General features: G+C 45.8%; 1 protein-coding gene across 4 annotated transcripts in view; it reads left to right on the top strand.

Annotated features, from left to right (window-relative positions):
- TJAP1 (tight junction associated protein 1) overlaps nucleotides 1-16,535 on the top strand; it is a 54,460-nt gene extending 37,925 nt beyond the window's left edge. For all 4 annotated transcript variants that reach the window (XM_063124245.1, XM_063124246.1, XM_063124247.1 and 1 more), the window contains 5 exons: nucleotides 1,648-1,809; nucleotides 3,244-3,310; nucleotides 6,709-6,816; nucleotides 8,359-8,442; nucleotides 12,070-16,535. In XM_063124245.1, coding sequence (XP_062980315.1) covers nucleotides 1,648-1,809; nucleotides 3,244-3,310; nucleotides 6,709-6,816; nucleotides 8,359-8,442; nucleotides 12,070-13,389 — 1,741 coding nt within the window. In that variant the 3' untranslated portion in view covers nucleotides 13,390-16,535. The remainder of the gene's footprint in view (nucleotides 1-1,647; nucleotides 1,810-3,243; nucleotides 3,311-6,708; nucleotides 6,817-8,358; nucleotides 8,443-12,069) is intronic.
- Nucleotides 16,536-17,228: the final 693 nt, after the last annotated feature.

The following is a 17,228-nucleotide window of genomic DNA, read 5'->3' as shown; positions in this document are numbered from 1 at the left end:
TTCACATAATGGCTTCAGAAGCACTGACAGAGGAAGGCTATGTTGCCCTACCCATGCATTTGCTCCCAAATATTCAACCATTCTATTTGGCTTGTTCTTTGTTAACGAAACAGCACTATCGTCTGCAAATATTTGACCCATACAGCGTTCACAGATAAACATGATGCTATCTGTGAAAGTTCAATGGGTCAAATATTTGCAGAAGATACTGCTGTTTAGATGGGTTGATGCTGACAAATTCTCCTCCATGGAGCCTTGCTTGATTTTCATGGCAGCACATACATTATTGAGTGAGTTTCAACTACCAGTGGAAGACATCTGAGCAGCATAATGCCATCGGGCTGCTGCATTTGATCCAGAGAGTGTAAAATGAGAAGGAGCTGTTGGCATGGATGGGTGGCCTGCTGCTGAGAATAAAGCTTTCTGTCTCTGCTCTTATAGCAGTAGGATCAGTTGAGGAATACTCTTTTCCTTTCCAAAGCAAATATTCTTGTGTGTTCATGCCGGTGCTCAAAAGGGCTTGCTTTTCATAAGCATAATCTAGCAGGATGAGACTCAGAAGGCTCTTCTCCACAAACAGGCTGCTCCTGCATATTGTTCTTGACCTCCAGAACTCTGCCTATTTCATGTCAGCCCTGAGCTCTGCTAATTCCCTTTTCCCCAGGCGTACAGGACTCTCTGTAAGGTTCTTCTCCTGGAGCTTGAATGTACTGGGAGAATCTAGCGGCGGTCTCAAATATTTTTGGCCTGGTGGGTTTGGAAGTTTGAGAGCGTATAATGGGCATGGTCACCAAACGGCTGCTATGGGGTTTGCCCATTCAAAAAATGGCTGCTATGGCGGGTGGGGATGGATGTTCTACAGATCAGAGCCTTAGCTGCAGCCAAATTACCATCTTAATTTCCTAAGAATGCCTCTGGTCCCACAAGGGGCCCAGCAACATTGTGGGAAAATGAAAATAGCAGCAGCTGGAGCCCAGAGCGTCACTTTGAAGTACTTCCAGCCAATCAGAAAATCTCCCTCCCCTGCAAAATGGAAAGGTTGAGTACCTGGAATGGGAGTCAAGGGAGATGTGCACAGGTGTACTGGCGCCCATGGGTGCTGCACTGCTGACCTCAGGCTGCATGATACCAGAGATGCTTCCTGTTGTGAAATGTATAGTACTTCCTTATCTGACACGAAGACCTTTAGAGCATTTAGGGGACGTAGGGTATTTATACTCAACAGTTGGTTTGAAATTGCTTTGGGTTTTCCACTTTATAAAGGTGCTCCTGTTTTGTGAAATGGAGGTTGCAAACAAGACATTTGTTCTGTTGGAAACCTGAACTTGCATAAAAATGAAACTGCATTCGTAGTTCATCTATGCATTTATAAAAATATAAATTATGGACGGATTACAGTTACTTCATATCTTCTGTTGCATTCTGCCTGGGGTGGCGGGAAGGATGAGTAAACTCATCCTGAGGTTTATGCATAACTAGTCACATTCTACAGAAGTCTTTTCATCTCACATGGAATATATCTTCACTACTTTTGCCACTTTGATGCTGAACTGTGAAGGTAATGAAGGTCATCTCTTATGGTACAAAAGTGAGGCACAGACCTGTGTGCACATATTGTTGATGTTGTTGCTGCTGTGCTTGCCTTAGATTGTTGCAGCATGAGAATGAGGAGCTGCGCCGGCGCCTGGCCTATGTCACCAACAAAATGGAGGCAATGGAGAGGGAGTTGGAGTCTGGTCAAGACTATCTGGAGATGGAGTTGGGCCAGAATCGTGAAGAACTAGAAAAATTTAAGGACAAATTCCGTAGGTATGTCAACTTTAAGAACTTTAAGGCATGGTTTGGAGGATTGGGGAGGAGGAAAGCAAGCCAGTTGGGCAGAGGTACACATTTTCTCCTAACTATCTCAGATGTACCTGGGATTGCCATTTCAAGGGTTGTTGGGGGAAGCATTAAATGTGTATTGAGCCCTTTATACAATGGGGTGTGTGTGTTTTTTGAACAACCATGAGGGTAAAAGAAGCCGTCGTAGCTTCTCCCCGCGCCCGTGTACGTGCTGAGTGCACTCCTCCCAACCCTATCATTTGCATAATTACCTGCGCTCCAGCCACACCCGTGGCATGGGAGGTGGCTTCGTATCCACCCCACGACCCCGACTGCAAGTCGTGGGTTCTATGGTGGGTCCAAAGCCTCCTCGCCATGCTGTGTGCCAGATTCGGATGAGATGCCAACTTGTGCTGGAGCACGGGTAATTATGCAAACAACGAGAGCACGCGGGGCAGGCACACGGGCGGGGTGGGGGTGGGGAGTAGCCATGATGGCTTCCTTTGCTCTTGTGATCGTCCAAAGCACCTCTTCACCAGTCATACAAAGCTTAGGAAATTATGTTGTATGAATGGGTCTTAAGTGGTGGTGGTGGGTGGGACCGGGAGCAAAACAGAAAACAGAACACCTACAGAGCCAGAATGTTTTCTTACACATTTTTCATGCTGTGACTGGCTGGTTTAATATTACCCAGGACTGATGTATTAACCTTTTATCACCGCTGCATGCCACAATCTGAAAACCGACTTGTTATGTCTGTTTTGTTCCTGAGCCTAAAATTAGCCAAGAAGTTAGTTTCATCCCTGAGGCTTACTAGGCTCATCAAGTTTTATTCTAATTAATTGCAGTTGATAGTATCGAGCAAGGTGTTGACATGGTGGCCTCATGGTGGAAATTCAGGGGATTCGTTTCTCCTCATCCCAGGTAGCCCTTATGGTCCACTAGCTAGAATTGGACCTGGGTTCAAACTGAGCTCAGCTTCTCATTTCTGAGTAGGCATAAGCAAGTCATAGATCCTCAGTATAGAAACCAGCATAATGGTGACAAGTTTGTTGTGAAAATTGATTAAGTGATTATTGGTGATAACATCTTTGTGAAAATTAATGCAATCATTATTATAAAGCACTTCACAAGTGGGGAGGGGTGAAAGAGATGAAAAAGGGGATGCGGGGATTTGACTCTAGCTGGCAAACCTTTCTCTTCCCCTGGATATAGGTTTGGGACCCTTCTTTGAAACCTCTCTGATTCCTTCAGCCCTTCTGCTCCTACTAGGCTTTGGCTGGGATCACTTTCTATCACCTTCGGCCTGTTGGGCTTGTCCACTCACACCGTCTCAGTCTGTATTTCACACCTAACTTCCATACTGCAGAGACTTTTGTGGCTCATCAATAAACTGGTTGCTCTTGTGTCTGTCTCTAGGTTGCAGAACAGTTACACAGCTTCACAGAGGACCAATCAGGATTTGGAGGAGAAGCTGCACGCCTTGGTAACTGACCTGCTGAGTTTATAATGGGAAGAGCAAGGGGGCCAAACTCTCTAATAGGCGGACTCATTGCTGTGTAGTAACACCAGAACTTAGTGAGCCAGGATTTGGGATAGAACCGCAGCATAGAGTTGGCAACAGTGGGGCTTGCCTTCTGGATCTTCTGTGTTGTCTGCAACAGAGCCTGGGTCCTTCTGCAGTGCAGCTACATGTAGCTTTGTCTTGCATCAGCTTTTTAGAAGAGTGCTGGAGGTGTCCTATGCTGCTTCTTGCAGGACCTGAGTGGGGAGGTTGGTTATGGGTTGTGGGCTATCAGAGCGGAGCCAACATTTGTGTATTGTGTGCATTCATAACACTCATGGCTGTTTCTTTTCTCTCTTTTCTGTCTCTCTCTTTCTTTTTCCTTCCTATGCTGCCGCTGGCCCACGCTGGGTGCGCTCACCTCTCAGGCCTCTCTCAGTCAAAGCTGGATTTTTGCAGTTGCGTCTTTTCGTTTGTGTGTTTTTTCTTTCTTCTCTTCACATGTCTCAGCCTGTCCAGTTTCAGTGTTGGTCATGCATTACTCAGCCCCACTTGCACTGCCCTTGATGAGGTCCCAGAAGCTGAATCAGCCAGCAACTTGGGTTTGAATATAATGGCTAACCTTGTGGGGGTGGGGGAGTTGACCTGTTCTGGTCCACAGTTCCTCGTGTGCATTGCTCCATCTGGTAGCGTAGTCTAGACCAAGAAATAAGTGCACTTTGAATGGAGTAAACGAGAACTCACGGGGTGAAGGGCTACACGGGACTCTCTTTTTATCCCTGCGCTCCTGTCTCTGAAGACAGATGGATGCAGCTCCAATAATTCGCATGTTGCCACTTGCATGTTTGCCACCTCTCATCACTTGGGCTCTCTGTGGGTTATCAAACACTGTACAGACGCCTAAAGGCAAATGACCTATTTGTATTTGAGCTGCTATGTTGGTCTCTGCTACTCTGGCCTTTACTCTTTCACAAACCATTGTGGCTTGTCACAACGTTAGAGCATACCCTGTGGGACTCCCCTGAATTCCCTTCTTGAGTTTCAGAGAAACAGAAGAGCTCTAGTATTTTTTAGAGAACAAAATTAACTCTAGTATCTTGGATTATGTCTCCTTAATTGGAGCTCATAGGAGGAGCCTTAAGGACCAAATTAACAAGCTCCGGAGAGATGTGCACACTCAAGGCCTTTCATTCCTGATCACTCCATTCCTGATCATTTTTGCAGAGTATCTGCACCCACTGAGCCCATTCATGCTCCATTGGACATGGCCTTCCATTCTTCCCATAGTAAGGCAATGGCAGTGGGGTGGGGATTAGTAAGTAGGACAGGTTCGGTTGTTGCAAGTCTAGTGAAATTTGCTACTGAGGCAAGTGTTGGACCGATGGTCTTTATATCAAAACTTGAGCCATCCTATGCAGGACAGATACGGGAGAAGCGGTGGAGCAAGGATTCTCCGATTCTATTCATCTTAGATCCCAAATTCTGCAACTGGGATTAAAAAAAAGTAGACATGAGTGCCTTTTCCAGGGCTATGTGAATTATACTGCTCTGATTGCTCCTCACAAGAATAGAAATTCACATTGAATACAAAATCAGCACCCTGAGAATCTCATGTAAAGAGCCGACATTTAATACTAAAAAGGCTGCAACCCTATGCGCACTTACTTAGGCGAAAGCTCCATTGGACACAAGGGTACTAATTTCTGATTGGGCTGCATGTCTGGTCTGAAAGCAAGTGGGAGATGCCTAGTGAAGTTCCAGGGCAGAACATCCAATAGACAGACCTCTCTTCCCCTCCCTGTGTCTGGAAGAAGTAGAATAAACTATGCAGAACAAGAACACCTTTGCTTTGTTTGGATGACATACACAGTTTGCAGAATTCAGAAATGCCATTCAGTCTTTTAAAGGAGAGTTCTGTATATATGTTTCAAATGCTCACACCCTGTTCAGCTTTCCAAATGTGACACTTCTGCAGAACACGTCTCACTCTTTCCCATCCCCATTTTTAAAGTTATGGAGCAAGGGATAGCTGCAGGGAGGGGGAAGAAAGGATTGGTAAGGGTGGGGAACCTCCGGGTTCCTGGGCTATATGTGCCCTGCCAGGCCCTCCCCCATGGCCCACCAAGTTCTGCAAAGCTCCCCCCCCCACTTCCTGAAACCCCGCCCCTTGGGAAGGGCAAGAGCAGCAGGGAAAAAGGATCACATGGTGAGGGTGTGTGTGTGTCTCCCTTCCTCAGGGCACAGAAACATTATAGTCTGGACATGAAGGAAGAGATTGCTCCCTTTCTCCATGTCCGGATAGCTTGCCTTCTGTGCTGCCTGGTCAGGAGGGGAGCCCCATTCCTACCATGCAGCACAAAAGCCCTGCCAGCATGTGGCTCCTGACTTGGTTGCCGGGTGCCAGTTTGGCCCTAGAGCCGAAAAAGGTTCTCCACCTGTTGGGTAGGAGAATGGGAACTAAGGTGCATGGTACAAGAGACTAAAGCTGTGTGAGAGGGCACCCTAACATATTGGAAATCTACCTTGATTCTTTCTTTGTTTTAAATGTATGGGATAGAAACTGTGGCTGCAGATTTCCAAGATTCAGCCCTCCTCTACAATCTTTAACTGTGTGGACTAGAAACTTGGTCTTTCACTAAATGAATACTGATGGGGGGGGGGGATTTGCTAAATTTAAAGGCATACTTTACAACTTGTGAGGTGCAAGCAGAGTCATGTAGGTTGCTAGACACCCCCCCTAAAATATTAGAGAAGTGATTATATATTGCCATCACCACTGCAATATATGTTGTTAGCAGTTGCCATATTGAATAGGCAAAGGTTTGGACAGAAGAGGATATTACTAAATGGGAGCAGGGCTGAATACGACTTCTGTTGTTACTGCTGCCATCCCTTCCGTGAATAGATCCTATAGCTAGCACCCGTTTTTTACAGGACGCTCATGTGAAAGATGTGTTAGAGATATGCTAAGGAGATCTTAACAGAACTGGGGAGCATCTCTCAATCTTTCTGCTACAACTTTCCCTGCTGTCCAAACTTTGACTACTTAAGGGACAATGTTCACTGCCTGCTTTGCCAGATAGATATGAAGAGCAGCTGCACCAGGGAAGCCTAAAGTGCAGGTTGCTTTCATAACTAGTAAATGTGTGTTGTAAGTCTTCCAAGCAAATGGATGCAGAGTGATTGACTCCATGTGCTGTTTGAGCCTCGTCTCCCTTCCCTGCTTATTTTTTTTTTGGGGGGGGGGGAGAAGGAGCTGTTAATTTTCTGGAGTTGGGTGGGGTGGAGTGTGGGTTTTGTTTGGAAGAATATAGGGCAGGAGCAAAGTCAGTCTGCTGTCATCTAGTGAGACTCATCACCTCGATATTCTTGTACTACAGATTAAAAAGGCTGAGATGGATCGGAAAACCCTTGATTGGGAGATTGTGGAGCTCACTAATAAGCTTCTTGATGCCAAAACAACCATCAATAAACTGGAAGAGCTTAATGTGAGTAATCCTTTTTTGGATCATGTATCCAGTGCAACTAGAAAAAGTAGGAGAAAGAGTGAATGCTTTTCATTCTTCGTAAACAATGGAGATGAATGTTGGCAGTTGGCGTTGAAACTATGTGAAGAACTGGATTTGTCGACTTCACTGAGGATCAAGGAAATAGAAGTCTCCAGATAAGACTTGCGGCATATAATTGATCCTAAGTCTTAATTGGACAGTGTAATAGAGCTGAAGGTTTGCAAGGAAAGTTGACATTTGAAAATGATTTGGTTGCCTAATCAACATGCCACTAGAGTAAATGTCTTTTAGCGTTGCCACCTGTCAGGTATTTTACTTGTGCTTTTGGTACTTTTTCTGTTTGATATTGGTTATTTTGTTGATTAAATAGAATATATTTTGCTGGAGAGAGAGAGAGAGGGAAGACAAAGTTATTTTTTCCCTATTGATCTACCAAACAATTCACCAGGCCCTGCCTCCTGACAGGTCCTTATCCGCTGATTGGGTATAATTACTCTACTTAATTATGGAGATTTGAGTAGTGAAAATGCTATGAAGCACAATATTTGAAGCAAAACAAAATGGGGACAAGAGTTGCAAATACAAACAACCAAAAAATGGTAAAGAGCACGCGATGACTATAATTAAAACACCACATACTAAAATGCATACAAAAGTTCTATATACATTTTGTTACAAAGTATATACATATGAATTGTACATGAATAAAATCCAGATATACAATGCCTAAAGTCTAACGAACAATAACTCCCATTAAAAATCCAACTACTAAGAGGTACACTTTTGATATTTTGGGCTAAAAGGCACTAAGTTCCCAAATAGGTATATATATATATATATATATATATATATATATATATATATAAAAATAACTCATTGGCCCCATTCAGACAACACGCTAAACCACGCTGCTTAAACACAAAATGGTTAACGGAATGTATGCATTCCATTAACCATTTTGTGGTTAAGCAGCGTGGTTTAGTGTGTTGTCTGAACCAGGCCATTGACAAAGTAAGCAAGGCTACAGGCATCAGGAAATATCCATCCCATTTTATTGAACTTCATCAGGACTAACTTGCCAAAGTTGGACAGCAGCCAGCTGATTTTAGTTGGTTATCTAAAGCTTTAACTTGATGAAGAGAACAAAGAAATATTTGAGAAGGTGTTTTAAGAAAACCTTGGCTTTTAGGCTGCTGATGGTCCTTTTTAGGAAAGAACTGGAAGCAGTGACAATGGCAGCACGTGATTGGATTTCCATTGGGAATGAGCTCATTTTACAGGGCTGGCAGAGAAGATTGAAGAGAGAAGATGATGTGAACAGGACTGATCCTACCTCTCGCTTAGGAAGGGTGGGCTTGTCTCAAGCGGCAGATTCTGCAGTACCATAAAAGGGGCAATAAGATCTCACATGTCTTGTTCTATCGCCAGAGTGCCTTCTTTATTTTCTGGCTCAAGCACCAAAAGGTCCTGAGCCCCATCTCTGCGTGCGACTCCCCCAATCACTGTGTGTTCTCTTGGCAGGAACGGTATCGGCAGGACTGTAACCTGGCAGTGCAGCTCCTAAAGTGCAACAAATCTCACTTTCGGAACCACAAGTTTGCTGATGTGAGTAGAAACCTCAAGGGAGTTGGGGTTGGTTAAATTCTTTAGAGGCCTTGTCTTGGGGATCTTTTCCATTCTACACATGGAAAAGGTAGAAGCAGCTGCTCGCCTTCATTCTGCAAGGGCCCTGATAGGGACAATAAAAGGCAAGGAATGCCTTGTTGTCTTGACTAGTTCATATTGCTCCTCAGCTGCATTTCTGCAGGTGGGAAGGAGGGGAATGGTTGTCATTGCCAGACTAGACTTGATGGTTTGATAGGTCCCTGAAAGGACCTTAGAAAACTGCAGGCCTCCTGCTGCATTCTCTCTTTCCTCCCTTTGTTCCAGCTAACCAGTTCTATATGACTCTTCGGTGTGCTACTGAGATATGACAGGGGAATTAGTAACTTCATGGAGGAGTTTGTTTACTTTAGGCGCTTTTAATTCACAAAGGTTGAGGGCGTTTTCTCTAAGCAGGAGGAGAGAAAATGTTTTAAAGATGTTTTAATCACGTATGGTATGTTTTTAATCAATTTTAATGTGTATTTTATATCATCTTTTTATACTGTTTGTTTTATACTTTGAATGGTTTTAGTTTTTGTGAACCGCCCAGGGAGCTTCGGCTGTTGGGCGGTATAAAAATGCAAATAATGATGATGATGATAAGAGCTGGGCTAGATCAGAGGATTTGCAGCACTTGGGTTCCAGGGTTCATTAATATACAAATATATAAGGACACGTGGTCTCTCAACACTCTGTGGTGCAGTAGGTAGTCCCATCTTAGGGCCATCGCATGTTATTTCCCCCCTCTCAACATTTCAAAAGTATAGCACCATTATTATTAGTAGTAATAATTTTAAAAAGTAATTTTAATAATTGTTTTTAACATTTTTACTGGAATACTTTAACATTTTAAAGACAATAGTATGTACTTTCCTCACATTGTTTAAATTTAAGAAGAAGAAAAAACAAATGTACTGAGAACTCTTGACACACTAATACATTTTAACTACCCAAACAACTGTGTGTGATATTCTGACAACCACTTATCTACACCTTTGAAACGGCCAGGCTTGCCTAATATTGTATTTGCAGTTGGCATCCATTCATCATAGAATTTTCGTAAGACCATTATGAGAAATGGAAAATTTTTCATCGCCCCTCACTGTGGCTATTAGTCACAGGCCTATCCAGTAGAATTTTAAGATGTTTTAAAAATGTTTTTTAGGATGTTTTTAACAATGTATATTACATTTTAATTGAGTATTATGTGCTGTATTTTATTGTTTATTGTTGTTTTCCGCCTCGATCAAAATGGAGAGGTGGGCAAGAATGCTGGACTGGATGGGCCTTTGGCTTGATCCAGCAAGGCTCTGCTGATGTTCTTAGGTTTTAATCCCTATAACTGCATGTCAGCCAACTTTGGGGCTTAGGAATGCAGCACACCAACCTAGGAGTAAGCTCCATGGAGCTCAGTGTGATTTGCTTCTGAGTACACATGCATAAGATTGCTCTTTCGGTCACTTTGGGCAATATCTCTGTGTGCCAAGGCCTAATATAACCTTTATGCCAGATTGAAAAAAAATCATGTTCACAGAATGTGAAAGTAATGTTATTTCTCCCTTTTCTTATCCATATGAGCATCTCAGAAAGCTATTCTTTTTATACATAGGATAGCAAGGCTTTAGGCAATGTTAGTATATTCCTCCTTTAGTCTGTGACTAAGGCCCGATTTGGATTGAGCAGCATACTGGTGCACATTAGCTAGTCACTTCCATTTGGCTCCTCTTGCAAGTGGGAATGACTAAGCAAATCATGGATTCACCATCCACAGCTTGGTTTTATCATGCTGTCTGAACCGGGAACTCTTAACTTGTTTCTCCTCAAACAAGCCAGTGTCATAAGTCATGATTTGTTGTTGGCTTATAATTCTGGCTTGTTTGGGAAAGATAAGCCAGAGTTTCCCGTTCAGATGTCACAATAAGCAATCCATAAACGTAGTGTCTGCGGTTTGTTTAGCTACTTCTGGTTGCTAAACTATCAGGTAGCTTGTACAAGCATGCCGTTCACAAACGATGTCAGGATTCTCCAGATCTCTGACTCACTGTTGCACTTGAACCTAGTCGATTGTGTTATAAGACCCTGAAATGTTCTAGCTTAAATGGATTATTTATGTCTATCTTAAGCTGCATTTCTCCCAATTTCACAGTCTTAAGGTGGATAACCTGTTCAACGCCAGAGAGAAACTTTAAAACAAGAAAGTGAATATTGTTGATAAATAATATTTCCATGCTCACTTAGCCCTTGTACTGACCATGGAAAATATTGAAGCTTGGACTTCAGCAAAAAAGAGAGAGAGAGAGAGAAGTTTTTGCCATTCAAACATAATATATAGATGGTGATATTAAGGGGCACATGCTTGGTACGTATTAGTGGTTGTGATGGGACACAGAAAAGGTGGTGATCTCTAAGGTTTGAGAGGCTCAAGCCTTTTAGGAATTGGCAATACTCAAACTCTGTTAGGCTTTAGGGTAAAACTTCCTAATGAATGTTCTACACATACTCTACCAGAGATATGAGTGTTTTGTGAGCCTTTTTGCCTGAGAGCTACAATCTATGTGTTCATGAAACAAGGCTGAGCTCTTTGCTTAAGCTTAACATGTAAAGTAGGCACCCAGGTACCTAGGCTGCTCCTCTTCCAAGTTCATTGTTCACTTTAGAATGTCAAGCAGTGGGGAAGAGATGTTGTTTAAGATCTTGCGAAACTTACCCCCATCCAGACCAGAATCCTGCAGCTGCTCCTCTAAGGGGAACGTGGCTTCTCCTAGTCTTCACTGTTCTGATGCAGTCACAGTTGTGCCACCTCCAGCTTTTTATCGTCCCTGGATGCAAGTACTTAAGGTGGTCTTAGGGAGGTAGTGTCAGGCTGCTTCTGTCACTGCAGTTAGCAAATACCAGTTCAGCAATTGATTCTTATTCCAGGGCAGGCTGCCAAGGCAGTTGCCTATAATTACTACATGCTTCTGGGAGCTGCAGATTCTAGTAGTGGGGGCCGGTCACTCAATTCAATGCAACCACCAGCTAATTTTTTCCACTAATCAATAGCACAGTGTTGGCCTAACATGCACCAGCAAGGCACTCAAGTTGGTGTGTATGCTTCTCTCCATCTCTTCTAACCATGTCTTGTTTGTCAGACCTGAAGCTAAGGGAAAACCTATGTTTTTCTCTGTTATTGGGACAGGAATGGAAACCTTCTAAATGTCCAGCTGGTTGATGGTTTGCATGCTGTGTTAGAACCGGCAGATTGGAGTGGGCTAGCAGTGTCTTCTACATTTTGGGCAGTATCCAACTGTGTCATTCCATTAACATAAATGACTTTGCACTAGCGGAAATTAGGTTCCAAATTGTGCGCAAGAGGAGAATCCAACAAACATTTGCACAACGCGGTGCAACTCCTTGCACAACAAGCGTAATGTGGAAGCACTTGCACAACTGAAAGATTTGGCGGAAGTCCACTAGCACTGCTGGAGTTTGTGGAACGACCGTTAGATACAGCCCACTGCTTTGTGCATCAGTCTCACCCTGTTAGCTCTGCTGTTTTCCACATGCCATCTTGATTCCAGTGTAACTTCCTTTCTCCTTTCTCCTTAGCTTCCCTATGAACTACAAGACATGGTCAACAAGCACTTGCATAGCACTCAGGAGTCCTCAGGCCCTGGGCAGGAGGCCCCTCACACCTTAGCCCCATCTGATGTTGTGCCCACCTCAGTCATTGCTAGAGTCTTGGAGAAGCCAGAGTCGCTGGTGCTGAACTCGGCCAAGTCCAGCAGTGGCAGCTGCTCCATGGCCGAGGATGTCTTTGTGCATGTAGACATGAGTGGAACGTTGCCCGATGCTTGTCCAAGCCCAGGACAGCCTGGAAATGAGGTAACGGAGGGAGCGAGACAGCAAAATGGGAGCTGCAAGCCACAGAGCTGCTTGGAGAGCCTACCTGGCGAGGTGCCCGCTTTTGAGAAACTGAATCCATATCCCACCCCACCCCCTCCCCACCCCATGTACCCGGGGCGCAAGGTGATTGAGTTCTCTGAGGACAAGGTGAGGATCCCAAAGAACAGCCCCCTGCCAAATTGTACTTACGCCACCCGCCAGGCGATCTCCTTGAGTCTGGTTCAGGGGGAGGATGAAAGCGGTGACCGTCAGCGCACCCTCCCCAGCAGCCCTGCCTCGGAAAGCCAACGCTCTGCCTCCAGCTGCTCTTATCAGCCATCGCCCAAGGTGAGTCGAGCTCACGGCTCCTCACAGAGCAGCCCCTTCAGCAGCCCACCCCAGGTTCCCAGCACTTTTGCGAGTTCAGCCAGCTCGGAGGAGGATTTGTTGGCTAACTGGCAGCGGATGTTTGTGGAAAAGGCTCCCCCCACCACAGAGCGAGTGCTGGTGAACCGTACGTCGTTTAGCCGTGACTCGGCCCAGGAGCTCCAGAAACGTTTCAGCCGCTCCATGCAGGAACTGGGCCGGGCAGCCTCTGCCTACTCAGATGGCGAGGAGTCAGTGCAGAGCTGCAGCTGGACCGTGAGTCGAGACTCCAGCGTGGACACGGACAGCACAGAATCCCGGGCCCGCCGGAGCCACTTCTCCCCCGACTACGGGATGGACTTCTCCCAGGATGAAGCCCGCAAATTGCTGCAAGGGGGTGGCAGTGAGGGCACGGCAGAACCTGCCACTTCTTCACCAGAGAAGCACAAAGACTACGTGGACCTAGACTCGCCTGGGAGCCCAGCTGAGGAGCAGGAAATGCTATTACAGGGAAATAAGGAGAACAGCCAAGAGGGCGTTTCGGAGCCGAGCAGGGAGTGCAAGAGCAAGCCTCCTTCGGGCCGCCCACATCGCAGCCCCAAGAGAATGGGGGTTCACCATCTCCATCGGAAAGACAGCCTGACGCAGGCCCAGGAGCAAGGCAATTTGCTCAATTGAGGGTAGGGAGGAAGATGTAGGCCTGGGCTGCCCGGGTGCAGTGAGGCGACCACTTTCCAAGGGCTGCACCTCTAGTCCTGAGGTTCAAAGGATGGCCATTGTGGCACTCCTTGCCAGGAATTCCAGGCCATTTTTATATATTTATTGCATTTTTAATACAAGTAAAGAGAGAGGAGACAGCTCTTCTGCAGCACCAGAACAAAACACTTGGGTATACACCGGCATGCCACTTCTGTGCTAGGGTGCACATCTCAGTTCGCACTCATTCCCATTCTTTCAAAGCTCAGTTCTGCCTTCATCCTCCTATTCCTGCTAATACCATCGTTACCCCTGGAACACCTCAAGTCTGTATTCCTACCTTTTCAGCTTGTGCCAAAAAATAGGAATACCCTGTCCCTATTCCTCCCCCCCCACCCCATCTTCCATGAACCCACCATGTGAAGGCTGTGAAGGTGTGAAAGCTTCCGTGGGTGGGCATCCCCAGCTGTGTGAGCTCTGTTGCGTTTATTTTGCTGGATTTCTTTTTGTTTCTCCCAGTTACTTTGGATATGTATAGCTGTGAACAGGGTGGACGATGCTCTGAGGTCACCTCTACAGTTTTCTCGTCTCCTGAGTCATGAGCCAAGGATAGTACTTGTTGGCGAAAGGGTGTCTGGTTGCTCCAAGACGCGGAGACCCTAGTGTTCCTTCTGCCAGACTGGGCCTGAGAGCTTCCCTGTTGCAGTCACCCAGCAAAATTGAGCTGGACTATTTTCCACAGTGGGCTGGGTTGTGTGTGCGCCTGTCTCTGCAACTGTCATGTCAGCTCCCACCTGGATAGTCTGTGTCACGTTTGGGTGATGTTAGACTATGTATGCGTTTCTACTTTATAGGTTTTGGCTTTTAAGATGTGGTAGTTTCCCCTTTTGTAATTGAGCAAAGAATCTGCAGTGGGGTGAGAGAGAACCTGCTCTGAAATTAGTGACTCATCTCATTCCTCATCTTTGGTGTTACCAAGGGTGCTTCCAGGCAGAGGGCTCCTGGTGCTACCAGTCGGAAGGCATTGTGCAGCTATTCCGTCTTTTCCCCCCTTTACGGATTTTCTGCAGTAAGAAAAAAGAAGAAGTGGTGGGAAAACACGGGAGGGTTATGCGTGGAAGACGTCGTCTGGACCCCCATAAAAGTCCATGAATATGGCTGGGCGATGGCTGGATAAATGCCTCATCTAGAAGCACGGTCCGTGTCCCGTCCGTAGAGTTTCTTCACAAACTGAGGAAGAGGTTCTTATTGGTAAAGTCGCAGCAGTGGCGCCAGCTTGCCTCTGATGGCTGTCCTTGGCGCAAAGGAAGGCGCATGTTCTTGTTTGCCCCCTTGGAGATGGCTGATGATGGGCATTCCCCACGTGGGTTGGGGTCCAAATTGACACTAGTGCCTTTCCAAGGTCTGATTATCCGAGGTCTGAGATTCCCCCTACCCTTCTCGGTTTGTCTTTTGCGTGTTCAGTGTTGTTTTGTTTTTCCTTTGCAGTATGTTTCTGTGTTTTGTGTGCATGTACACGCAACTGGGGAGGGGGGGGGAAGGTTCACAGTGTTAGGAATTTTTCACTGAAAGTTTGAGCTCCCACATTTTAATTTCATAGCCTGCCCTAGTCTGTGGGTGCAACCAAGGCAGTGACTAGGCTGCTGGGCAGAATTGCCTTGTCCGGCACCTTTTGTTTGAGTGAGATCTGTATGATCTTCCACTACAGAATAACCTAAAGCCTTCCTCCTCTGCACTGGGAGACCTCTCCCTTATAAACACCAGCAAAGCAGCCAAAAGCTGCCAAGAAAACCCCAGTCATAACCCTACAGGACCAACAACTTTTCCTAAACTTTTCAGTATCCATTGGATGGCTGCCATAGCTGCCTGCATTGTATTGGCCTGCCTGCTTGTAGGCTACAGGGTTTGTGCTGGCCTCTGCTCTCTCTCTCTCTCTCCAGATCTAGCCAGGATCTGCTGTGTGTTAGGCTTGGCCAGTCCTGCCATAGCTGACTCTGGATGTGCTCTTGTTTAAATTCTTGTTTATTGGCCAGTCCTTTTATTAAGCTGCTAACTACTGCATCCGAGCGTTGGAGTGGGGCTCAGCATTTTTAGTTTAGCTATGCTAATAAAATGGTGCTAAAGATGGACACCTTTCTTTTAGCCTACATGACACTTACCCCTTAATGGTCCAGCTTCTACAGCTGGCAATTGCTTGCTCTGCTCACCCACTCTCTTGCTGCAGCCGTTGATTTCTTGGAACGTCCTCTGCTCTACAGAGGGCGGAATATGTTTTTCTGTTCCAGCTGTGCAGTGTTCTCTCTTCCTTGATAAAGGGTGCTGGATATAGGAAGGCTATAGGGCTGCTTGGCAGAATCATAGAATAGTAGAGTTCGAAGGGACCTATAAGGCCATCGAGTCCCACCCCCTGCTCAATGCAGGAATCCACCCTAAAGCACACCTGACAGATAGTTGTCCGGCTGCCCCTTGAATGTTGTCAGTATTGGACAGAAACGGTGCTGATTGAAATAAAACCTGTCCTGTAGAATCTGGGCCCTTCTCATGACCATTTGGGGGGGGGGGCTTAAATGGAACTGATTTTAGCACATCTTACCAAGGCGAGAACTCCGATCAGAGCCCAGTTCTCCTTTCTGTGGCTGACTGCACAACGGCACTTCAGCCAATCTGAAACTGACACAGTTGTAGCCACCAGGCTGACAATGAGAACCAGGTACTACAGTGTTGATTGACACTAATCTCCCGTCTGCCTTTAATCTCGTTGGGCTAAAGGTGGGGAGGGAAGGAAGGGGACCATTCTTGAATGCAATTGAGCAGTGCCACTTATTTCCCATGGGAGTAGCTCGCAGCGAATCCTGCAAGAGAATTGCGGAGGAGGGGTGGTGGTGTTAGCTCAGGAGCAGCCTTCCTCCCGGACTTCCTCTTGTGCGGTCCTGCACCTTAAGCCCTTTGTATCTTGCTCATCTCTGGCAGTATTAATTCTATTGGGGAGCTTGAGTTGCCTTCTTTCGCTGACCCACATTTTACAGTGTCCCAACTCAAGACTGTTAATCTGCGACTAATGTGTTTTTCTGAGATTTTCAAACTGATGATGTATATTTTAAAGCCAGAAATAAACTATTTTAAAAGTACGTCTCTGTAGTCTGTGTTGCTGCTGGGAGTCAAAATCTGACCATTGGAAGCCAAAGAAGCAGAAACATGTTCAGGGCTTTCAGCAGTACCTCAAGCGGAGATCTTTACCATTCTCTGCTACCTGACAGTCTTGCACAGGAATGCTAGAGATTGAAGCTGGGACTTCTGCACGCAAAACATGTGTTTTACCACGGAACCCCAGCCCCTCCCGCATAGAGGTACAGCTGGGCTTAACTTCTCATTTCCACTGTGATGGTGTTTGCTTTGGCAACTGTTACCAGCTGCACTCCTGCTAATGTATGGTTGCATTTGGCCCTCTTTATGGGGAATTGGGGTAGAAAGTAAGTACTTGCAATAGGGTGAGGCACTTGTCTGTGCCAAATAAGAGAAGATTGCACACTTCCACTTCACAGTGTCAAGGCTTTACCCCTCCACTGTTGTTTGGGTAGCTATATAACAGTCTTTCTCAACCTGGTTCCCTCCAGGCTGGGAAAGGCTGATAGGGAAGGAACCCATCAGCGTCATTCAGCATGGCCAATGGTGAGGGATGCTGGGAGTTCTTATCCAAAACATCTGGAGAACCCAGATTGGGAAAGGCTGCTGTAAATCGTGGGCAAGTATTTGCTAGGAAATCCCAATTAAACTGCAAGACACTGCTGCCTCCTAGTGGTTCTGGTAGCTTTATGCTTTAT

Source organism: Elgaria multicarinata, chromosome 4, assembly GCF_023053635.1.
Source record: "Elgaria multicarinata webbii isolate HBS135686 ecotype San Diego chromosome 4, rElgMul1.1.pri, whole genome shotgun sequence".
NCBI lineage: Eukaryota > Metazoa > Chordata > Lepidosauria > Squamata > Anguidae > Elgaria > Elgaria multicarinata.
This window is presented reverse-complemented; position numbering and strand designations above follow the sequence as displayed.